At 43.8% G+C, this 24,800-nt stretch overlaps 1 protein-coding gene across 3 annotated transcripts; it reads right to left on the bottom strand.

Annotated features, from left to right (window-relative positions):
- Nucleotides 1-215: 215 nt before the first annotated feature.
- On the bottom strand, nt 216-24,800 carry MFSD10 (major facilitator superfamily domain containing 10). Of its 3 annotated transcripts, none has more exons than XM_081021430.1 (13): nt 24,688-24,800; nt 23,352-23,541; nt 22,036-22,132; nt 21,644-21,747; nt 19,354-19,512; nt 16,296-16,484; nt 13,788-13,896; nt 11,284-11,386; nt 9,328-9,436; nt 8,229-8,319; nt 6,236-6,283; nt 4,747-4,836; nt 216-3,562 (listed from the first exon to the last, which is right to left on the bottom strand). In XM_081021430.1, exons 1-13 carry the CDS (start codon nt 24,690-24,692, stop codon nt 3,459-3,461), a joined length of 1,398 nt encoding a protein of 465 aa, XP_080877556.1. In that variant the 5' UTR covers nt 24,693-24,800; the 3' UTR covers nt 216-3,458. The 3 variants fall into 3 exon arrangements, with proteins under 3 accessions (XP_080877556.1, XP_080877555.1, XP_080877557.1); XM_081021429.1 differs by having other exon boundaries at nt 23,352-23,546; nt 24,688-24,797; XM_081021431.1 differs by lacking the exon at nt 16,296-16,484 and having other exon boundaries at nt 23,352-23,546; nt 24,688-24,797.

Raw genomic sequence — 24,800 nt, 5'->3', positions numbered from 1 at the left:
ACTGAAGGACTATGATGTATGTTGATATTAAAGTTTGTGCCCTGAATCTTACATATATAAATACTATCTGGAAGGAAGGAATTTTTATTATGTTTTTTAAGAATTCATAAATCACTCTCAGAAACATAGCAAAGTGATATAACCATAAAAACATAGATACAACCATTTCATATATACAAACAAAATCCAATACAGATACAGACTGGAATAAAAAATTCCATTTTAAAATGTTTATTGAAAAAGCAACATCTTCAAAACGCAATATAGGTATCTGCTATGCATGGGGGGGCACAGAACAGACCTGGTTAAGAATGGCCTCTGCAGGTCTTAATTAGGTGACCTTTGTTACATGAGACTCCAATTAAGAGGCTGCAATGACAATTAACCCCTCATACACCAGAGCAGTAAATATAAAAACAGACCCTTTAGCCTATTTTACAGAGACAAATAACCATTTTGTCACAGAGCGAAAATAGAGTTCTAATTTAAAGAGAGGGGCCAGCTCCTCTTAAGCTTTTGGCAGAGGTCATAGTAGCCAACTATAGATTAAGGAAGGGAGATAAATTGGGGGAGAAGAAGCATCCTTTCCTGCTTTCCAAAGAATCTCTTGTTTTTCTTGCTGCCTCTCATTTCCCCAACTTTCCTATCTCTTCTTTTCCTCTCTGCTTTTTTCTCTTCCTGCATTCCTGGCTTTATTAATTTTCCTGTTGCTCTCTTTTTCAATTACATTCAGAGGCAGCTGGTATGCTGGCTGCTTGTGTAGCAGAAGAAAAAGAGAGGGAAAAAACAACAGAATAAAATTTGCCTCCTCTAACAGGGATGCTATACAGAATTCAGGAGAATAAACCAGCTGGGATCCAACTTGCTGGATAAGGCACAAAGACAGGCGTGCTTTTAATAACTCAATGAAAAATTGGTCTCTCAAAAGTTTTATACAGGGAAAACAAAAAAAATCTGCACAACACAAAAATCAGTATGCTTAATGTTTTAGACTGCTATAGAGAAAAAGTTATTTAGAGCCAAGATGCAGTATTACAGCAGCTGCAAGGAGTTGCCAAAGAAAAGTGGAATTACATTAAGTGGGAATGGGATTTCAGTTCAAGGGTAAGCCTCACTCAACTAAATGGGACTTCAAAAAGTAGCTAGCAGCAACAGCCTAGGGCAGGCATAGGCAAACTCCGGCCCTCCAGTTATTTGGGACTACAATTCCCATCATCCCTAGCTAACAGGACCAGCGGTCAGGGATGATGGGAATTGTAGTCCCAAAACATCTGGAGGGCCGAGTTTGCCTATGCCTGCCCTAGGGCCACCTGTACGGTTGTAGGGGCCACCATGTCTCCAATTTCATGAACTTAGTGGGGGAAAAAAGGATGGCTGTTTTGGTTTCTCAATGCAAATGAGGTCCAGATTAGGTCTATACTAGGGGCAGATCCAGATCAATGAATCAGGGCCCAAATTAGATGGATGGGCGTGTCTTGCACAGCTGTAATTTAAGTGCTACAATTGTTTCCACAGATACTACAGTAGGAGTTTTTGGCACAGGGGTCAAACACTTCATTTACATACAGAAACCTCAGGTTTAATCTTAAAACAACTGAATTCAAAAAAGGTTCAGGAAGCAGACCCTGTCTGCCCTTGACCCTGGAGAGCAATTACTAGCTAGTGCTGACTTCTGAGTAATACTGAACTATTATATTTGCTATAAGGCAGCTTCGTATGTTCCAGATTACTCTTTATGTTTTCAGGTTCCTTCCCCCCTGAAAACCAGCCTATTAAGACATCGTAACTGTTGGCTGTAGCAGGCTGATGCTTTGGCACAATATGAAGCAACATCAAGGCACAATAGGAAGCCACCTTAAATGTCAACCTGTTCAGGTTTTCCTGTATCAAATTGCAATTGTAGACCAAAATCTGGTTGACTTTCTACTCTAGTTTTAACTCTTAAAACAATCAAATTCCAATAAAATATGAAAAAATATTTTTAAAAAACAAACAAACCCCAAACAGGAGTGTTAATCCAGAATAGTCAGAACTATTGGTGGATGACTGTTGCTAGGCTTAAATTCACAGAATTGGCAGCACAGTTCCCTCACAGAACAGGAAACGGGACTTCTCTAACCACTTTCTTGGGAGTAAGCCCCAGTGAATTAATAGAATTAAATAGATTACTTCTGAGTGATTAATGATTTAGACTGCACTGTGTCTCATGCTTTCACACCGTACTGAATGATCGACCAAATCTAAGCGTGCCTCACGTTCACATATCCCATGTGGTAAGGCATAAGTTCCTCCCTTCAAGTGATTTGTTGCAAGCATGAAAAGTCTTCCCATTATCCCTGAAGCTTAATCTGGAATATTTATGTAAAGAATATAAAATACACTTCTTGTAAACAGAGCCAGAATCATAATTATGCAAAAACAAAAAACAAAAACAACTGGTTACCTTAGAAACATACTACCTTAACTACACAATCTTTTGCACATGATGGTACAAACATGATGCGTTTCATCTTACTGCTAACCGTAGGATATACCTGTACACACTTTTCCAGCTTGCAACTTAAGCCTTTGGTTTAAAGAAACAACTATTGCCCTTGGCAACCTGTTAAGACTCAGGTTTTGGCGTCAATATACAAAACATACAGATCTACTTGAGCTCAATAGCTAAGTGTCAAGGACATGTTGTACATGTAGGTCCTGCTTTCTAAACACAGTGCATTACCAGGAAATCATTTGCAAGCATTTGCATAGCGAGCTGATGATTTCCATTATTTCCTACGGGAACATTTATAATCTGTGATTTGTCCAGTCTCTGACACCCCCCCGGGCTTTTTCCAGAAATGGCTGCAGCCAACCAGCAAAACACAAGTAAGGAAGTGGGCAAACTGGCTGTTTGGATATCTGAATCAGCTGTTTTTGTACCATGGTTTGGGCATAATTCTTTGTGTTTGGATAATTGAATTTGCAGATAACGAGTGTTGCCATAGCGGGACCTGTGTGTGCTTCAAATCTGGCAGACAAATCAACAGTAAATATATTATTTAGAAAACGTATTTCAAGGATAGTATACGTTTGCATGTGTGTGTGCATGTACAGACAAAACACATTCAACAAAATTTATGCAGCATGTCTAGTGCAAGTCTGTAGATATTGTTTCATTTCTTTCTTTAAACACTTTCTGCCAAAGCAAACAACCCTTTCCCACCACTGTGCACTCTCTCGCAGAACAGGAAATGTATCTGACCATTTTTTATGGCAAAGGTATTGTTTGCTGAAAGACAGTAGCTGAGGTTTCCCTCCAGGGCTCTTTGCCACAGTGCAGCAGAAATAACGTGTGCTCAAAATCTGTGCACTTCATCATATGCAAAGGCCAGAGGTGCCACAAAATGTTTCTTAGCTCAGCCGCCTAAGGGCCTGATTTCCAATGTTTCTTGGGAAATGGTAGCCAGAGTTGCTTGTTACTCTTTCCTTTGCTTTTGAATGTATCCAAGGAGAACGAAGGGGAGGAGGAACGAAAAGGCACAGACCGTGAAACAAACTTCAGCTCCTGCCAGCCAGTATACTGGAAAGAAAGGAAGGAGAAAAACAGCATTTAAGAATATTGTTAATCAGAAAAAAGCAAGAACTTTCCTAAAGTGGCCTCCACAAAACAGTTTGTACCAAACTGAGTGAGAAGAGCTCTGCCATTCCCAGAAGATGCAGCTTTTCCTCACCAGAATTAAATATTACCTGGACTGGAATTTTTGAACGGAAAGCAGAACCCTCTGCTCCTATCCAACGATATCAACAGACTGGCAGCAGCCAGGGCCCAATAAAAAATAACCACATTTGCCCAAGACGGCAGGTGTCAGAAAATGCTCCAGGAACTCTACCATGAGGAAAGCCTCATGGATGGGAAAGGGGCGAGGATGTGACTCAGCTCCACAGACGTTTTGCTGCAGGTCTGTTTGCTTTCCTGAGGCTCTGTGCCTGGCGCAAGCTATAGGGAGGCTCCTGTGAGGTATCTGGAGTTCAGAACTCTGCTTCTCTCTAGTCAGCAAGTGCTATAGGAAGGTCAGTTCCTGGGGAAGCCTCAAATGCCACCTTTTCCAATACAGAGCTAGTTTGAATTGAAGCACACACACAAACATCTACAGCAAGCCCATAGTGAGATAAAAACCTTATCTTTTCCCCTCAGAATTTCCCTGGAAGAATACCCAAATTGATTTTTAAAGCTCCTAAGTTCAAAAAGCATTTGGAGACTGGACTTTGACCAGCAGCATTTCCCCTTTAAAAAAGCTCTTATCCAAAAGATGCTTCTTAAACCTAATGGTGGGAAGGGAAGGTTGAGTGAGGGGCTGAAGAGTCCCCACAACAAACAAAAACTGGAGCAAGGGCAAAGAAAGTGACCTGCAACAACCTCAAGGCAGGCATTTTGTAGTTTTAGACGTTAGAAGGGAGAGGGAGAGATGCAAGTTTCTAATTTTAGTTGGCTGCCAAGACTACCTTGTAATGCAAATTACAAGCAAAATGTGGGGTGCATGGATGCACTTCTCTGTATCACAGCCACGCTTCGTAGTATCGAGGAAAATGCATGTTGCTATTGCAACCTTTCCTGACAAAAGCATGAAAACAGGAATCCTACCATAGCTGAAACACTTTCCGTGATACGCAATGCGAGGTTCAATTTTCTCCCTGGTGAAATCCATATATTGTTTCTATTGCTGACAAGGGCGCATGTGAGCACATGCATACATGCACAATTACCTGTTGCTGACACAATTGGTCCAAAAGCTCTTGCGAGGGCCCCCAGACTCCTTAAGATTCCCATTAGGGTTCCCTTTTGGCTGGCTAACCCTATGAAAGAAAGAACCATCATCATTTACTACTTGTCCGTTTCTTACTTCTTGGCTTTCCCTACCAAGGCAAAACACTTAGAGACCAGCACTATAAAACATCTGAGAAATAAAATGATAAAGGATTGGGTCTTTAAGAGGGAACCGTGCATCCTTATCCTGAGGCCCTGGCTAGGAAGACCAGATTCACTGCCTCCTGAGAGTTATTGAGGCTGGAACTATGCACTGGTCAGCAGACCCAGATTTGAGACCTCAAACAAAATGGCTGCAAAGTAGTGGAGTCAAGGAAGGAGTTATGTAGCAGGGAGGTAGCAGGAGTATCTGTGCGTTTGCCATGATGTCTCAGACTAAAAAGCTGCTGCAGTTCATCTACTTCTTACATTTAGACAGCTGTCCATTGACGACAATGCCCTGGATGGCTTACAAACAAAAGAAACACTTTTGTTGCATCAGAAACAACCCCAGCTACCAAGCAACACTTTCAACATAACCCAACTCCTTCAGTTATTCAAATAATGAGAACAAGTCTAAACTGTCAAACCCAGTGAGCATTCTAACTATCTCCATTTGATTCTTGTCCTTTTAATCTTGCATTTTTAGGTGCAACTGGAGTAATAGTGTTAGAAGTTCTTCTCAACTTTGCTTTTATGAGAAACTAGAACATGCAGGAGAGTTGTTCAGGCAAGTTTACCACCAGCATGTGAGGCCTAAATCCCACAATCTTGAGTGTACTTCGCTGCTAAAACTCAGCATCAAAACTACATTTCCATCTGTGAGGCTCCCTGAGGTATATTTTATTCGCCAGTTAACCGGCAGAGGAATGTTGAGCAAATCCTTGGGTTAGAGGACAGAGTTTCTACTTAGCCATTCTTGGTCATTCCTACCATTACTTTGAACTGAATGTCTTTATCTTCCCTTGTGCTCATACAAGATGTGAAAATAGGGCAATAGTTTCCACCTGCAAAAATGTATTATTTTATTTAGAGATCATTTTGTGGGCTCTAGTGTAAGGTATCTGTAGTCGCTAGCACCATATAGGAATAAGCAGTCTATAAAAACTTGGCATGCCCCAGTCAGTAATAAGCCATTTGAAGTCCCACATTTCTTAACGGGAGAGTTAAACAGATCCTTCACTCATTTCCACAAAAATTAATGGTACTTCGAGTGCTTGCATTTGTCTGAACCACACCTACTGTCCTTACTGCGTGCTGTACAAAACAGAGCAGGAGCCAACGCCAAGTGGAACAAATTTCCAACTCTGTGTTTAATCTATCTCCAACTATGAGGCAAAAGAATCTGACAGCAGCCTGGCTTTAAAGATTCAACACACAGTTAAAAGAGCAAGCAAAAAACTCCTTAGAGAAGGGCTCTGCCCGTTACAAGAGTAAACAGCCACGTACCATATCCAGACACCACCGTAGACAAACAAGGAACAACCGTAGCAGCAGCTGGAAGTAATTTAATAACAGGTTAGAAAATGATTAAACAAGTGAGAATGCAAATGTGTTAACAATGGATGGCAGGAGGAGAAGGTTTAATTCTGCATGGGCTACGATCCAGTTCCCAGTAGGAAACAAGATTCCATAGCCAAAACAGCAGGATCGAATCCCTGCTCATCACTTGAATGGGGATTAAACCCTATGCAAAAGTGTCATTTGAAGTCGTTCTCATACACACGCTGCACAAAGAGGCTTTTGCAAAGGCTTTAAAACAGCTCCTCCACTCCTGTTTGCTCATACAGGAGCACAGAGACTGTCTTAATTACAGCAGTTTGCCAAACTGCTCTCTGAATCAGCTTCCCCCACCCCCTTTAAACACTGCTGGAGTGATGAATTCAGGATTTAAGTCCTAATGACAATTTAGGGTGAGGTTTTTCCCCTGAAAGTGCTGGTCAGGCAGATGCTAGTCATACCAAAAACTATCCCTTAGTTCAGGCACCCCCAAACTCGGCCCTCCGGATGTTTTGGGACTACAACTCCCATCATCCCTAGCTAGCAGGACCAGTGGTCAGGGATGATGGGAATTGTAGTCCCAAAACATCTGGAGGGCCGAGTCTGGGGATGCTTGCCTTAGTTGATCATGCTGGTAGATCCCGAACAAATGCCTTCCAGGAGCCTCAGGAGAAAACAGGAATGTCCATACTGTGGCTTTCTGTCTGCAAGCCTCCCGGAGGGCATTCTAACTCTTGCTCTTTTTCAGGACTGGCATCATGGAATCACAGAATTGTCCAATTGGAAGGGACCCTGAGGGTCATCCAGTCCAACCCCCTGTGATGCAGGAAATGGGAGGTGGCTGGTCCTTCAGGCTTCTGCCTTTAAGTGAACACGGGGAGGAGTTTGTTGGGGCACTTCCAGTGCTCAAACCCCTCAGCAGTATTTTTTCACAAGCATGATAAAAGAGCTCCTGTTGCCAGATGGCCTTTCTGTATTTGCAGCAAGGGACAGGGGGGCTCCTCAAGCTTCACCCCCTTCCTCTGGAGAAAAAGCCAAAGATGAGGATCCAGAGGAAGGAGCCATCAAAAGGTGATGGAATCCCTTCCAGTCAGAGAACAGAAATTTCCAGTAAGGCCTTTCTTTTGGAAAATACCTTGCTGGTCTTTTGCAGAGCTTTGCAGTATTTGCAATTCAGGGATTAAGTTGCAAGGAAAAGACTGGTCCATCTCCTCAGCAGTCAACTGGGAAACTGAGCATCCTCTAGGTTCAAGAGTCCTTGCCTTAACTCATGGGTAGGCAAACTAAGGCCCGGGGGCCGGATCCAGCCCAATCGCCTTCTAAATCCGGCCTGCAGACGGTCTGGGAATCAGTGTGTTTTTACCTGAGTAGAATGTGTCAATTTATTTAAAATGCATCTGTGGGTTATTTGTGGGGAATAGGAATTCGTTCATTTCTATTTTTTTTCCAAAATATAGTCCGGCCCTCCACAAGGTCTGAGGGACAGTGGACCGGCCCCCTGCTGAAAAAGTATGCTGACCCCTGCGCTTAACTGAACTCAAGCCCTGATTGGACAGCCTGGACTATGCAACTTTCCTCTGCCTGTAGATGTCTATTTTGTATTTAAACAGCAGTCGGGGACATCACATTTCTTTTTTGGAAAAGCATGCTAAGCCAGGATTATTGACAATTTAGATATCCTCTTCAGCCCCTAGAAGGAGGCTGGAAAGATCAACCATAAGCTGAGGCGACACAAGTTAATGACGTGTTTAAACATCACCATGGCAACTTCTATCATGTCATTAGCATTAAAATAAACTCGAAAGGACATCTCCTTCAAGATTGATAAGCAACAAAGGCAGTTTGGAAACCTAAATCCATTCTGCATTAATGAACTCAAGAAATCTATGGAGCCAATTTCGCTTTGCTTTAGCGCCTGAAAAGATTTGTTTGAGAAGCTCACCAAAGGAGTAAAGCAACAGTCCCGTGCCCAGGAGGATCATATTAGAACTCCAGCCAACAAAAAGGAAACCAAGAGCTGATGCCATTATTGCCTGTCGAAAAGAAAAGGGGGCAAAGTGAGAAAGTTCATGGTTTTACAGTACACAAACTCTAGTGAAAACCCAAATCTTCTTCTCCTGGGCCTGCCCTACTCTGAGAGCAGTTGGGCTCCCGCTCTGTCTTCTGCTTCATCTATTGAGATGCAGGCATCTGCTCACCTTGAAACAGCTCTGGCTGGCTCCCTGGAACATGGCAACATTCGGATGAGGCAAGGGGGGAGTCAGTGGCCACCCTCGTCTTTTCCCTTCTCCTTTCTTGCCCGCCCCTGCCTGCCACAAAAGCCCCTTGCACTGAGAAATTCAAGAGCTCTCCTTCTTAAGGGGAGGGAAAACCAAAGAGCAATGTAGTAGGGGTGATTCCATGACAATGTCAACCTATAGACCCATTTTTCATCTTCATATATAGTTAACATGCTCTATATCATTTCAAAGATAATTTCCTCAAGTTTAACAGTTTTTCAAAATGGCATTTTACATGTGAGTAAAATGACCAGAAGTGTGGCATGGAAGATGACTCAGAATTTCTCTAGGGTTTTTTTTCTAAAGATCTCTGCAAGAAAATAGAGAATAGGATAATGAGCCTTTATTTTATTGGTTTTCTTTTCTCATTTGGCGAACTGACAAGAAATTTTATGCTAGGAACAAAATAGTTGGTTTGGAATGATTTGTTTGATGGTGGAATTGGGCACCATCACCACCAGAAACTGCACTTTAAAGACCATTTTATATCCACTTCATAGCCCCAAAGCCAGTCTCTCTCTCTCTCTCTCTCTCTCTCTCTCTCTCTCTCTCTCTCTCTCTCTCTCATTATTATGGTCTACTGAACACTGACCTTCTCCAACATGAACAAATGCTTTGTGTACTCTCTCACAAAAGGAGAGAAATCAACAGGATCTATTACAAGTTAAATGACAGAAGACACATTTCCTGAAAATTCTTCAAGTATGCATGAAGCAAAAGACAGTACAAGAAAGACTACTTCAAATGGAAAGCAAGCCTCACCCTTTTTACAGTCTTCACTTCGTTTCCTGGCTCAATCTGGCGAGTGTAACCTCCTTGGATCACAGCCATCGTAATTCCAATGAAGAAAAACATCTTCCCTTGTTCCAGACTAAGAGAAAACAGGAAAAAGTTACTTTCTTCTCCGTGTCCAAACTCCCAAAATTAACATGGCTGGCAGCTGTTATATTTTAAGGAATATATACTGTGGATTTTTGGGCATGTTCCCTAACTAACCAGTTTAGTAGTTCTGACACAGCCCTCTTAGGGGCAAAGTAGTTTAGCTTGATTTGCAGTTATGTTTGTTAGTAGTAGTTAGTTCTACCCAGTCAGTAACTAGAAGAAACTTTGACATAAAGCATTCAATCTCCCCTCTACAGGAGGCTTCTAAAATTATTACTTTGCCAGCATACCTCAGTTCTTTTGCCCTTCCTCTCCTTTTTAATCTTAAATATATTAGGCTAGCCAGCTGCCCTGCAAGGTGTACTGCTGCTAAGTCACACACCTGGCCAACCAGACACCATCTTAATTTCTCAGGGGCATTTCTACATATAAATGAGCAAATGCAAATTTATGTCATGGGCTGAGTCCTTTAAGTACCTGGCAACAGCTATGTGTTGCTGGGGGTGGGGGTGGTGGATGAAATCTGACTCCATTCACATTTTTATAATGAAAAACATTTAAGTGTCTGGGCAGCTCTTGATCATTACAAACCAAATTGCCTCTCAGGAATGACCTCTGGTCACCAAAACATCTCCACATTCAGAAATGAAAAGCTGCCCCCGGCTTCTGGTGTCCCTGCAAGAGGGAAGCCTTCTTGGGCCGCCTTACCACTAACAACACGGAATCAGTTACCAACAATGAATCCTAAAAAACTAAGCTCTCAAAAATCATACAGTAATGAGGACAGCCTGGGAATATTCTTGTCTTTGGGAGGGGGTTACGTTTGTATCGTCATATGTTTGCTGACATTGTTAAAATTTGCAAAAATCAATAAAAAAATTGTAATCATATGACAAAAATGGAGGGAAACAAAAGATATGAGAGAACCAGTTTTAGCACTGAGCAGCTGCCAGGCCTCATGTTCCCCAGCAGGGCCCATGAGCACCGGCAGCTGCCTGGGTCCCCCTCCTGCCCCGCCAGGAGTGGACTTATCTGGGATCAGGGCCCGTGTGGGAAAGTGCCTGCCATGTTATAATTTAACGCAATGCATGATGCAGTGTTGCACTAGCACATTGTAGGGAATTGGAGAGGCAGGCAGCCTCCCAGACTTAGCTGCCACATACACCTGGGTCCGCAGCAGAGCACCTTGACAGGAGATCTCTCAGACCTGGTGAATGCCGTCTCTACGTTCCAAAAGAGCGCAAGCATGAGTTCAAATCCCTGCTCAGTCACGAAACTTGGTGACTGGCCTTTGGAAGCAACTCTCTCAGCCTAACAGAGGTGCAGAGAGGCTAAATCAGGCACAGGCAAACTCGGCCCTCCAGATGTTTTGACACTACAATTCCCATCATCCCTGACCACTGGTCCTGTTAGCTAGGGATGATGGGAGTTGCAGTCCCAAAACATCTGGAGGGCCAAGCTTGCCTACGCCTGAGCTAAATTGTCAGACATATCCTTGATGGAAGAGCATGATTCAAATGTATCAAGGAAATAGGTAAGTAAAATGGTTATAGGAATGTTCACTCATATGAGAGAGGACTGCCAGCTGAGTTCCCACTTTGGGTGATTTATGCAAGCTAACGGGACAAATATTTTCAGAGAAAATGGCCTGCAACACTAGATGAGTTTTCTCAACCAGAGCCTACATTATGGGGGTGGATTGGAGTGGGAATGACATCTTATACTGTAATTAAACATAGAGGTCATCTGAGTAAACACCATGACAGAACTTTGTTTATACTGATGTCTCGTGAGGCTCACTATTTTGACAAATAAAATAAATATCATGCGAAATACCTGCTGAATTGGAAGTGTTGATGGACAAGAAAGCTCAGAGTGTATTCCAGACCAGAAAACAGGAAAAGATACAGGAAATACACCAGGCCTAGGATCTTGAGATCTGTTACAAAACACCACCATCAAATTCCATTCTTAAGAACAAGTACAAAAGTAAACATACCAACAGAATGGCCATACCAATAGAATCAAAACCTTCAAAAAAGCAGCTCTAGACTTTGCAAATCTCAGATGGGGCTCTGGCTCCAGCTGTGGAAGACTAAAAGCTGTTACAACACACAAATCCAGTGCAGATGTAATACTGGCTCCTTGCATATACACACTGTTTCCAGCCCCTTCCTCCTCTGTCCCCTTCCTGGCCTTTCCATGCCTTAGGTCATCTCTGCTGGCCCACTGGACAGGCACCCACTCCTGCACCCAATGCGTTTTGACTATACGTGATTTTGGTGTCATGTGCTATCCCTGGAACGTAACCCCTGCGTAAGGGGATATTACCATATTTTTTGCTCTATAACACGCTCCCAACCATAACACGCACATAGTTTTTAGAGGAGGAAAACAAGAAAAAAAAAATTCTAAACGAAACAGTGGATGTATGATTTTTGTGGTTCATGCTGTGGCCACAGACATGTGATCTGACGGTGAGTTTGGGGTAGCCCAATGCAAAAATCCTGAGGATCTATGTGGATCCGTGCTTTGTAACCATGTTTTTGCACCATTGCGGCCCCAGGCAACAGTGGGTGCGTGATTTTTTTTGGTGCAAGCTGTAGCCATGGACATGCTATGTGATCTGATGGTGAATTTGGGGTGACACAGTGCAAAAATCCTGAGGATCCATGTAGATCCGTGCTTTGTAACCACGTGAATGAAGGAACTGTCAGTAATGTATGGTATCTCCAATACAGTGATGAAGGAAGAGGAGGGGGGGAGCTCACACTTGTCCTAGGCAAAGCAGCCAACTGCTATAGGCCTAGGTGCCTTCACCCCCCCCCCATTAAATATTTGAGGGAGTCATCCTCCCCCCATGCTGATGGGAATTGCCATTCATATAAGGTACCAGTGTGCATGCACTTTGTCTTGAGATCATTGCAGTCTGTGAGATGGGGCTTACCTGTACCTGCCCCCCCCAATATTTTATTGAAGTTGGAAGAGGGAGGGAGGGAAGAGAGATGGAGAGCTCACATTTGTCCTAGGCAAAGCAGCCAACTCCTATGGGCCTAGGTGCCTTCACCCCCCCATTAAATATTTGAGGGAGTCATCCCCCACCCCCCATTGTGGTATGTGAGTGGGGCTTACCTGGCTGTCCCCCCAATATTTTTTGAAGTTGGAAGAGGGAGGGAGGGAGGGAAGGAAGAGAGAGGGGGAACTCACATTTGTGCAGCTGCCTTGCCTCGAACTGGAGCAAAAAGAGGAGGAGGAGACTCAGGGACACGAGCCTTGTAAGCCGCTTTGTTTGAATTTACCGGTGAGGTGCTGGGGGAGGGACGGAAGGGGATGCCCTCTCTGTCCCTCCTTCCGGCTCATTGTAAAGAAGGCTCATTGTAAAGAAAATGCCGCTTACATTTGTGTAAGGGAGAGCCATAGAGCAGGCAGACACTGAGAAAGAGAGGCTGTCTCCCTTTCCCCACCTTGGCTTTTACACGCTGCGCGCAGCTCTTGCCGGCTTCCGAGCTGCCTCCCTTCTCCCACCTCGCCAAAAAGCCATAGAGCAGGCAGACAGGAGGAAGAGAGGCTGTCTCCCGACATTCAGCGATTGCTCAGCTGTTGCCGGCTTCTCAGCAAGCCAAGCGGAGGAAGAGAGGCTGCCGAACAGCCAGCAAGAGCGGCTCCTCCTGCCTGCATTCGCTCCATAACGCGCAGACACATTTCCCTTTACCTTTTAGGGGGAAAAAACTGAGTGTTATGGTGCGAAAAGTACGGTAATTAGATGCTGTACCTTGATATGTCTTAGAAGTGGCATAAATATGTTTTAAACAAATACATTTTAAAAGATGGTGAGATAAGATGCTTTCTCTGTAAAAGTATTGAAAGCTTCAGTACTTGACTAATCCTACTATGCAGGTGTGGTAAGAAAAATACTGGTGTGATTACTAGTTCAGAGTAAATGTGCCTTTTACTGGAATTGTGTTGTGTGTGGTTTTTTAAAAAAAAACCTATTTCTATTGCACTCCATGTTTCATTCCACATGTCAGAGAGTATATTTTCATGTTACTAACAGAAGCTGATGCACGCAGAGGCCTTACGCACTCAAAGCATATCTCTGCAATCATTCTTTCATGTGCTGCATAAACTCAAGCCAGTTTGCTCACTGGGAGGACTGCCAAATCTCAAGCAAAAGTGCAGATATGCAAATATATTCAGGAAAGGGCTAAGCCTCATTGTGAAGAAAGACAACACAACATTTTGCAACATCAGGGTTGGCGCAAAGGAGAAAAAGGTAGTGGATTTTGACATGCACAGGCAACTTCATAATAAAAGGAAGAACAAAAAGCTCAAGGACTTGCTCTCTTTCGAAGAGGTTTCCATATTTTGGCTGACGGCAGAGAACTGGAACAGAGCCCGAGGACTAATCAGGCCAGCTGCTGACTGGAATCCCGACATAATGGAGGACACCTAACAAAACAAGGAGAAGGAAAGAATTGAGTCTGAAGGGACTGTGACTGAGCTGCTTTGCGTGCCACACAAAACCAGGACTTTAGTGCTACCTGCGTGAGCAAGACCAGGGGTAGGCAACCTAAGGCCCAGGGGCCGGATGTGGCCCAATCGCCTTCTCAATTTGGCCCGTGGACGGTCTGGAAATCAGCATGTTTTTACATGAGGAGAATGTGTCCTTTTATTTAAAATGAATCTCTGGGTTATTTGTGGGGCATAGGAATTCGTTCATATTTTTTCTCTCCAAAATATAGTCCGGGCCCCCACAAGGTCTGAGGGACAGTGGACCGGCCCACGGCTGAAAAAGGTTGCTGACCCCTGAGCAAGACCGACACTTCCACCCCATGTTGCTGCAAAAGCAGACTGTGGGAGTCTCCTCTGGCTGGAAATCTTAGGAGCCAAATTTTGAAAGTCCTGGGTTGTACAGGTATAAATAAATGGAAATTTATCAAACACATAAAGAGTACTGGGAAAGAGAGAAGGCTGCCTCATACTAATTGAGAGTTATATAGGGACTAATTTAGATAACCAGTTTCGTTTCATTTATTCCTTGGTATTCTATTATGCTATATTATTCTTGCTATCATTTATTGTTTTGAGTGTACTGGTTAATGAAACAATAAAAAGATTTTTTAAAAGCTTGGGTCTTAAAACAATTTTTACTTTTAAATTTTATTTTATGTCCTTTAATAGTTTTCCACTTTGGGACAACCCCACCAATGGTGCAGAAAGCTTCATTTTTATTTTTATTTTGAAAAATCTCTCTCCCATTTTGTCCTGGTTTATAGATCTAGTTTGTGATAGTATAACATTTGATATTTATTTTCACACATTTTTCTTTTAAAGTTGCATAGACCAAATCAGAATTTTATCTGTTACCCACATTGTTCTAAATTCAGTTGGTGATCTCAAACAACCATTTCCCAATTCTGCTTGTACAATGCACTCGTAAGTATTTGTTTTAAAATAACACTATAGCTACATCCAGTTATTTTCATATATGTAGAGGAAAGGAATAGCAAGGGAGAGAGACTTTTCCAGCTTCCGCATGCTATCCAGGAGATCTGAAACAAACAACTATGCATGTAGAGTTGTCTGGGCCTCCGGTGCAATTCTGAGTCCACTGAACCCAATGGGACTTATGTCAAAGTATCCCTGCACAAAATTGTGCTATAAAGCAGGTTTAAGGAGTCTTTAGGGTGCAACGCTATACCCTCTTACCTGGGAATAAGCCTCACTGGATTTGAGGGACTTGTTCCGGAGTGGACCGTGTAAATGTGCTGTTAATATCCCAGATTCAGGGGTTGTGGTGGCTGAGAGATTCCAGATTCAAGTGACTATACTTCTCTAGCAATGGCTTTTTGGAATTAGTCTAGCTTTACTTTTCCTGTATCTACACCAGGGCTGACGAAATGTCAGAGCAGCAAAGGGTCCCTCGGCAAATGAAGGTGCATAGTGACCGAGGTCAACCAACTTTGACACCTGAAGCAGAAAAATCCCACAGTCCTCTGTCTTCCTCCCTAACAGTAGGCAATACACCAGCTGCTTCACTTTGCTAATGGTTAGAGCTGACGCCCACCATCTGACACCACACAAACACACACTCACACACAGCCACTCGCACACTTCCAAGGCCTAAACTATGTTTGTTAATCATTTCTCTCAACGTGTGCCTTTTCTGTCCAGAATTAAAGTAACATGACACTTGATAATTTCTTAGCACTAAAAAGCCAAGTAGCTCAAAGCAGCTCTTGGAAGGATCAAGATTAATTAAAAAACTATCTTAAGCATTTGCAAAATTAATGGAGAACCATTAAAATCGTATTTGCTACTTTGACTTTAGTGACTTGGACCACTTAACCCAGTCCGCCTTTGCCATCCATATCCCATGCTCCAACTAGGGCAATAAAGATAGCATTACATGGTGGTTTGGCTGCTAGACTAGAACTTGGGAGACCAAAGTTTGGATCCCTTCTCTGCCATAAAGCTCATGGGGTGACCGTGGGCTTGCTCTCTCTTAGCCTAACCTATCTCAAGTTTTGATGTGGTGATTAAATGGGAAGGGGGGGGGACTGTACTCTTTGGAGGGGAGATGGGACTTGAATGCAGTAAATAAATTCTGCCCTTGAGGACTATGTGTTCTTCTGCATTTCTTGTGCAATTCCACTTAATGGAACATAAGGAAGATAACTTGCCACTTGCCAGTAACAAGCATACATGGAGCTCCAGACCTGTTTTGAAACTATAAAGCAGAGTGAGACAATTTATTTGGGCCAGATTCTGCTTAAAAATGGAGGCACTGGTTTCCTGATGTTCTGTTAAGAGCAAGATGGCGACTATCTATCTCTAGAACATGTTACCCGTTTTTCTTTGGGGAGTGTCTCTGGCAACAACATGAAGACGAAAGCCAAGTCAATCACTGCAAACATGACAGCAAACATAGCAGACCGAACATAGAAGATTTCTCCCTTCTCTTTTTCCATGGAGAGGTATGCTCCAAGCATAGGCCCAAAGGTAAAGCCCAGGGAGAAAGCAACGCCAATCATTGCCTAGGGAAACAAGGGTAATACTTATTTAGTAGCATTTCTCTCCTCCTTCAACTCTACTAGAGCTTCCAGAGCAGCAAATATGCACATTTACTATTTGAAACATAGATACCCATAATTACACATTCATCTTTCTCAATAATAACTTAATATTTTGTTACCAATACCAATTAAACTTTTTATTGCCCTAGCCATAGGCCATGGCATCATTCAGAAGGAGAACAAAAAACAACAACAGCAATAACCATAAAAATCATCGGGCACAGACATACAATAAAACCACGGTCACGGCTACTAAAATTATTTGTTGCATTAAATAGAACAGAATAGCAGAAAATTCTCAGGTAAGATGTGCCAAATTAAATATCCGAATCCCCTTTGCAGTTGACTGCTATTTTATCTAGTTCCTTCATGCTGATCTTCTTAGCTGCCAGCACACAGAGTGCTACTTTATAAGTAACAAAGTCGTTGTTGTTGCTCAGTAGCCATTTTACCCTTTCCACCCTATTCAAATGTGTTCCACTCATAAACAGGGGTTTTATAAATCGGTCTGTTGAGTCTATATATAACGGGCACTGCAATAAATAACGGCACAGGTCCTCGACGCAGGGTTGTCCACACAGAGTCTCTCTTCATAACATACTTTGCCGTACCGTCCATCCAACACCACCGAGGGCATCAATTGGAATCGTAGTTCTGTAAAAGCGATTCTTAGTACGGCAAGTGGGAGCTTTGTCAGGTATCTGGCTCAGGCATGCTCCGTTTTGATAAGCAGGAACCATGGTGAGCTCTTGGTAGAAGCAACCATGGCTAGATCCCCTTCTGCATCGGACCTAAAGAGACAGTCTCTTAAGTGCCTCTTATCCATCTTCAGGGTCACCTGAAGATCTTGTAATTGATATTGGGACAAGAGGCGTTGGACGCCAGCCTTCCAGCATTTGGTCTGTTCCCGTTCTGTGTAAGACAGGGATGTCCAACAGGTCAATCAGGATTGACTGGTCGATCCCCGGGAGGTTGCAGTCGATCGCTGTTGATCGCGGGCTCATTTTCATTTGCTTTTGCCCAAGAGCACCCAGCCCCCGCCCCCTTCCCCTTGCCTGTATTTTCTCCTGATATCTGTAATGGAAGATGGAGAGTGACTAATCCCCTCCCCCCTTAAAGGTAAAGGTAAAGGTACCCCTGCCCATACGGGCCAGTCGTGTCTGACTCTAGGGTTGTGCGCTCATCTCACTCTAGAGGCCGGGAGCCGGCGCCTTCCGAAGACACTTCTGGGTCACGTGGCCAGCGTGACGAAGCTGCTCTGGCGATCCAGCACCAGCGCAGCACATGGAAACGCCGTTTACCTTCCCGCTATAAAGCGGTACCTATTTATCTACTTGCACTTAGGAGTGCTTTTGAACTGCTAGGTGGGCAGGAGCTGGGACCGAAAGATGGGAGCTCACCCCGCCACGGGGATTCGAACTGCCGACCATACGATCGGCAAGCCCTAGGCACTGAGGTTTTACCCACAGCGCCACCCGCGTCCATCCCCCCTTAAAAGTCCCTCCCCAAAATGGGACCCCAAAAACGGGCTTGAAATGGAGCATTTCACCTCCCTAAACAAAGTTCAACAACTTTGACCTGAACTCCTAAAAAGGGGGGTAGATAACTGTCAGATTTTAATTCTGAAAGTAGATCACAGTCCCTCAGGAGTTGGCCACCCCTGGTGTAAGACATAGCGGGGCATCTCTCCTTCGAAAAAGATTGAAGTCTTTTCACATAATTTAGGCACAGGTAATCAATTCTAGCCTGCATTGTTGTCACATCAGCTTCAGCACGAAGAAGAGCAGCTGGGGTCCCGTTGGGGAGCGAAAGCACTTTCCTGAGGAATTTGTTCTTAATATTTTGCTGGTTTCATTGGGGAAGGTATGCACTTTGCACAAATGCAACACATATTAAGATATTTTAAGTTGTACTGATAAAGCTTATACAGTGGTACCTTGGGTTAAGAACTTAATTCATTCCGGAGGTCTGTTCTTAACCTGAAACTGTTCTTAACCTGAAGACCACTTTAGCTAATGGGGCCTCCCGCTGTGCCACCAGAGCACAATTTCTGTTCTCATCCTGAAGCAAAGTTCTTAACCTGGGGTACTATTTCTGGGTTAGCAGAGTCTGTAACCTGAAGCGTCTGTAACCTGAAGCGTCTGTAACCTGAGGTACCACTGTATATTGTGTAAGCTGTCTTGAGGGCATAGGCGCCAGCTCCTTAGGGCTGAAGACACCTCAGCCCCCTCAACATTGTTTAGCAGGGGGCTCAGCTCCCCTAATATTGGGGGAGTGGAGGAGGCCGAGTGCCGAGCTGGGCCCAGTTTCTTGGTGTGGGGCGTGAAGGGGAGCTGCGTCTTCTTCCCTGAGACAGAGCCAGGGCTGCCACCACGACCACTACCTGTGCCTCCCCATACTCCCCTCCCACAGTCCCCAAACTTGCTCCAGAGGGTCGGGGGCAAAACTCCAGAACACATTTAGGCAGAGGGAGAAGAGGGAGAGGGCGTTCCGTTGTGCAGGCAGAAGTCCTTGCACTGCATTGGATACCACCTGGAATCTGCAATTTTTCTACTGGATAGAAAGAAGCATGAAGTTTAGGCTGAAGTCAGGTTGGACTGTGACTGGAGAATTCTAACCACCACCACCCCTTGGGATTCTGGGGGAAATGGCACCTAACATTCCTAGCCTAGTATTGGGCAAACAAAACATGGGAATGGCCATGTTCATGTCACTGTTGCATCTCATCCCATCCCACTCTGTATGCGGAACACATTCACATCCATGTGGCTGATCAAAAATTAAACAGCAAAGATCCTGATCAAAGGCTCACACCAGGCCGTTAACTCACCATGCCTTTGCTTCGAGCTTTTGGACTCTGCAAGTCAGCAATTATTGCAGTGGAGAGGCTGACATTCCCTTTGCTTATTCCACCGAGAATTCTGGAGAAAATGAATAGCTCAAAGCTCCTGGAAATGGCCCACAAGGAATATGATGCTATCATACCAATCTACAGAAATAAGAAGGTACATACGTTATGAAAATAATGGAATTTAGAAAGCACAAGAAAATGTAAGCACTCCCCCTTGGACCTACAGTATTACACAGGGGAAGCTAAACTGAACCTAAACTAAAAAATGGGGGGAAACCTCATGTTTTCTCAAAAGAATACTGTTATTGGATTCTTTATTGAACCCAATTTGGGAAGCTAAAGAGAAATTCCAGGTTACTTATTCAGAATAAAAGTTTGATGAGGAAAAAAAACCTAGGACAATTACTGGCCATATGCAGACCAATTCATAAGCACATAAAAGCAGTATTGAAGAGAATTTTCACACATATTGGGGTTGTCCAAGCTTGTGTATTCAGCAATCTTCAAGCAGCACAAATCATGAAGGTTATCTAAAACATCTCTGATGCTGCAAAGAACAGCAGCTTTTTCAGCTGGCATAGAAACTTTTCTCTTCTAGCCTAAAGGCAAGGCAATACACAGCTGTTTATTGTAAGATGGAATCAACAGCACTGCCAGGCTGAAGGGAGCCCAGGGAAAGATGCCTTTGAGAGCCACCCCCCCCCCGCCCTTTGGATCACTCACTCATCCTACCCCCAATACTTGCTCTCATCCCCATCTCCTTCCTTCCTGCTACTTGATAAATTAGTCATTTTCTTCACTTCATTAAAAGGAATCAGGAAAGTTGCTATGTACTGGGGGTGTGTGTGCATGTGCGCGCTTGTGTGTGAACAAATATATTCCTTCTCCTTTCTTTAAATGAAAAGTAAAGCACAGATTCTGGTGGCATGTGCAGAGGGCTGCAGCGGGGAGGAGAAGGTGATGAGGTCTTGTAGGATTCTGCCCCATAAATATATATAGTTATAAGTTTGGGGCAGGGGAGTAGGCTGTAAGCAAAGACCCTCTTAACCCTTGGATCCAGCAAGTGTGGATATACAAGCCAGGCTGGCTTCCCATTGAGTTGAGAGCCTGGGTGAAGGGCCATCAAGAGAACAAAGGAAGGGGCTCTGTGTGAGATAGCAAATGGGTGGGGCCTCCTCTCCCAAGTCGCAGTTAGATAGAAGCACAAACCCAGAATTGACAGCAGAGAGTTTTGGAGTGATGTGAGCTAGAAGCAAAGCAGCAAAGTGGAGGGAGAGTCACAGCAATGTTTGATTTATGTTTGAATCCAAAGCTGGGGTGTTGATACTGCAGACACGCCCCCATACCCATGGTAGGCTCAGGTTGTGTATACACACACACACCATATCCCATAAAGACCCCAGAGCCTCTCCTGTACCTCATCCTGAAGGAAACACAATCCCTGGTTAAGCGCCTGGAACCTCGCATTGCTTGGAGATTAGGATGGCGTGCAACAATGCTGTCAGAAGTGGGATTCATGCTCCCTGAAGAACCTGTAAGCAAGAATCTGAGCCGAAATGGAGGAACAGCAGCATTCCTGGAGCAGCAAAGCCAGCAATGGATGGAGCGGCAAAACCAGTGGTTCAACTGACAGCTGCAAGCAGTGTGCGTGAGAAGCCTCAGTGGAGAGGAAAGCGTGACTCCACGCGAGGTGAGGGCCCTGCCGGGTGAAATTCTACAGGGGGTTGAAAGTGACCCAGGAGCCCCGCTGGAAGAGATCCAGAGTGTGGATGGGCAGCTGAGGGGCTTGGACTTTGAAGAGACGTAGTCAGTAGCCAAGGACAAAACCTTGGAGAAGCTGGAGGTGGCTGGAGCTGAGGTGCTGCTGCTGATAGAGTTCTCCACTTGTGGAAGAGAGTAATGGGAGGTGCATGTGAATGTACAAAAAGAACAGCCTGTGCCAGAGGAAATGGCGAAGTGTTCCTCAGTGGAGGAGAACACGTAGGAAAAGCTCAAGGCCTGTGTGTGCGCACCAGAGGAACACCCAGCTCATGCTGAATTGGCTGAGTTTTAAAAAACAACAACTATGATTTTGCCCTACTTATTACCTGTGCAACTCAACCTTGCAAGATGAATTCAGCCTGACCAGAACTAATCCATAAAATGTAATGGTTTGACTCGCACAACACCCAGTGCATAATGGAAAAGGGCTGCCTGGGTTTAGCTGGGGTTACTTAGATCATGTAACCGATCTATACTGCACATTCTTTAGTCCTGTCAACAGACATACCACAGTCAACAACATGATCGGCCGTCTCCCAAAGTAATCAGACGTGGCACCAGTAAGTGGAGAGGAGAAGAACTGAAGGATGGAAAATATGGAGCCAATCAGACCTGCAAAATATGGAAAATTAAAATGCAATCTGGATCTGCCAGCATCAAGGTCAATCCTTCACAGCCATGTTCACGTGTGAGCCATACCACACATTACATTTTGAAGGCTGCCAAGGATCCTAAACATTTTGGGCCGTTGTCCTCAGGACCCACCTGAAAGCATGAGGAAGTATTTCCCATGCATGATTAAGATGGCTTAATTGCATTTAATGCCAGATTTATATGGTCCTGCGCTTCATGCAAACTGTGAGCAAACCTAAGACTCCTATATTGAAACTTCATTCATACCTCCAAATAAGACACTGTTGTATTTCCTTTCAGAAGGCACTTGAACCACTTCACTGAACCAGTCCACCCCGTGCTGCAACGTCATGTAGAAACTATCCTGTGGAAGAAAACATGCACGGGAGGGATAAATTCAGGGGAGGACAGGGGAGCAACCATAGTCAGCCTGAGAGCTGCCCACCACGTGCAATTATTCCGCAATTATTTTTTCTAGTTCTTGTCATGTGCAAAAAGCAACCACAACCAATGTTTTTAGAAACACTTGCTTTAATAGACAAGAAAGCCTTAACTGCCCTCAGACCTCAGCAGGCTCTGTAACATTTGGACTATCATTTAACATCTTAGTGGTTCAGAGACAGACAAGCCACTGGAAAGAAAGAGAATAGCTTAACCACACTCTCACACTCTCCGTTATTTATGCCACATCACAAGGGGAAGAAGGAACTAGTCACGTTCTGCTTTTACTAATCCTATGCTTCACATCCAGTCAGAGTAATACAAGGGCTTCCTGCATTGCCTTCCTACAGTCAGCAACATGGAGTGAAGAACGAAACTAACCGTCACAAGTCTGAAATCTCCCCACTGGAAGATAACAAGAGCAGCTTTAAAAAAAACACTAACAGTTACTATTCGCTGCAGTATTACCGTACCAGTTTAGATTTACATCAAAACCTGTCTTAAGTTTTCACCTAAGACACAGATGTGCTAGATCACTTACTATGAGCTCTAAAGATTTATTGTTGCCTGAAAAGTTGTTGTTTTTAAGCAGTAACACATGCTCCATGAGCAATGCTGGTTCACTCAGATACCAAAACACTGAACCCAAACATTTCAAATTGCCCAGAGGTTACATAGAGGCATTGTCTGGTTTAGGCATCTGCATACAGTGGTACCTTGGGTTAAGTACTTAATTCGTTCCGGAGGTCCGTTCTTAACCCGAAACTGTTCTTAACCTGAAGTCCACTTTAGGTTATGGGGCCTCCTGCTGCTTCCACGCCGCCAGAGCACGATTTCTCTTTTCATCCTGAAGCAAAGTTCTTAAACCAAAGTACTATTTCAGGGTTAGCGGAGTCTGTAACCTGAAGCGTATGTAACCCAAGGTACCACTGTATACAGAAGATAGGATGTTTGGCACACCAAAATTCCAGGTGGACCACTTTGGCACCTGGACTAAAGTGGTACATTATCGTTAGAGCACACTCTTTACAGAGATGTGCGTTTCAAGCACTGCCATAGCACAATCATGCCATGGTGGCATCCCATCATATTTTACATGTTTATTGCGAGTGTTTTGGGTAAGTGGCTTAGGTCTTACTTACATTATTATTGCTGTAATGGTCAAGAATTGAAGGAAGGAGAGGCAGGATGAGGGTGAACCCCAACAAGTCTATGAGGAGTGCGATAAAAACAATGGTGATCACACGAGTAGAGCCCACTTCTGTTCCCAGGGGCTCCTTGAAAGGCCTCCTGCTCTCTTGGCTTTTCCCCAGTGACATTGTCTCAGTGATCCTGCTCTGAAATACAAAGGGTGTGGGGCGGTGGGGGAAGGGGAGGAAGTGGATAACTTGCTGACTCATTCTCCCTTCATTGAAATTTTACTGCAATTTAAAAAAAGAAGAAGTAGGAGGTAGTTTCCCTTGTTTATTTCCTTCTCCTGATCTATCCAATTGTGAATTGGTGACTCCATTTAAATCTCCCAGTAATATTATTTTTCCTTCCAAATATTCCAACATCTTTTTTCACTCTTCTTGAATAATTCCCTTTTATTCTGGTTAGGTGCATAGACTCCTGTTACATAAATTATTTCCCCTTGGTGTTTTATTTTAAGTATTAACAATCTACCATCTGGGTCTGTATATAGTAGTTCTGGCTCTAGGCATGGTTTAACATGAACTACCACTCCTCTTTTTTTTAACTTAACCACAAAAATTCCAAATAAACACAGAGACATTAAAATTTAATATATCTGGTACAACAGCATCAAAAATACCAATGCCTAAGATGAAACCAGCTTATAGCTCCAATTCCCATTGTTGGGCTGGAACAAAATGCCATTAATTTACAACGCAGCACCATGATCTTTCATTAATCAGGTGCTCTTTGAAGATGATGCTTTAGTTGGAAGTATTTGTCATAGCCTTTAGCAATCAAATAAGGTCTGGTGTTGAATACAGATGACTGTTAACTGCCGCAGGAAGAACAGTGAACTCTCATCTGTATTTTAATAGAGGTTAAAAGTATGCAAGCTGTATTCTTTAGGGCAGTGATGGCCAAACTTGGCCCTCCAGCTGTTTTGGGACTACAACTCCCATCACCACTGCTTTAGGGTAAAACTTCTGAGTGTCCACAGGGAACGGCCACTGTGCTCTAGTGAGGACTGAAACGGACACTTTCCTTTGAGAGGAGGCTTTGCAGTAAGAGAGGCACCATCTAGCTGTAAAGGTTAAAATAGTTATAGAACAGACTTCCTTGGGCAAGGTTATCAGCTGCAGAAAACTGATAAATGAGTGTGCTCTATCAAAAAGCAGATTGACAGAATGCACGTGAGACAGAAATTAAAAAGTATTAAGAATATGAAGCATACTCCATATTATCACTTTTTCCATATGTACAAATGAAGCTGCAAAAATGCATATTGTTCAAGGCATTTCTCACCGCATCCCCTTCCATGGTCTGCTGTGGTCTCACACTTGTAGCAGCCGCTGCCCTGGAGCGCTCATATCATCTGGTGGTACTGCTTAATGGTTTGGTTTTCTGTGGAATTTCTG

This window comes from Podarcis pityusensis (assembly GCF_964106645.2).
Source record: "Podarcis pityusensis genome assembly, chromosome: 9".
NCBI classification, from domain to species: Eukaryota; Metazoa; Chordata; class Lepidosauria; order Squamata; family Lacertidae; genus Podarcis; species Podarcis pityusensis.
The sequence above is the reverse complement of the archived record's forward strand: the minus strand, read 5'-3'. Positions and strand labels throughout refer to the sequence as shown.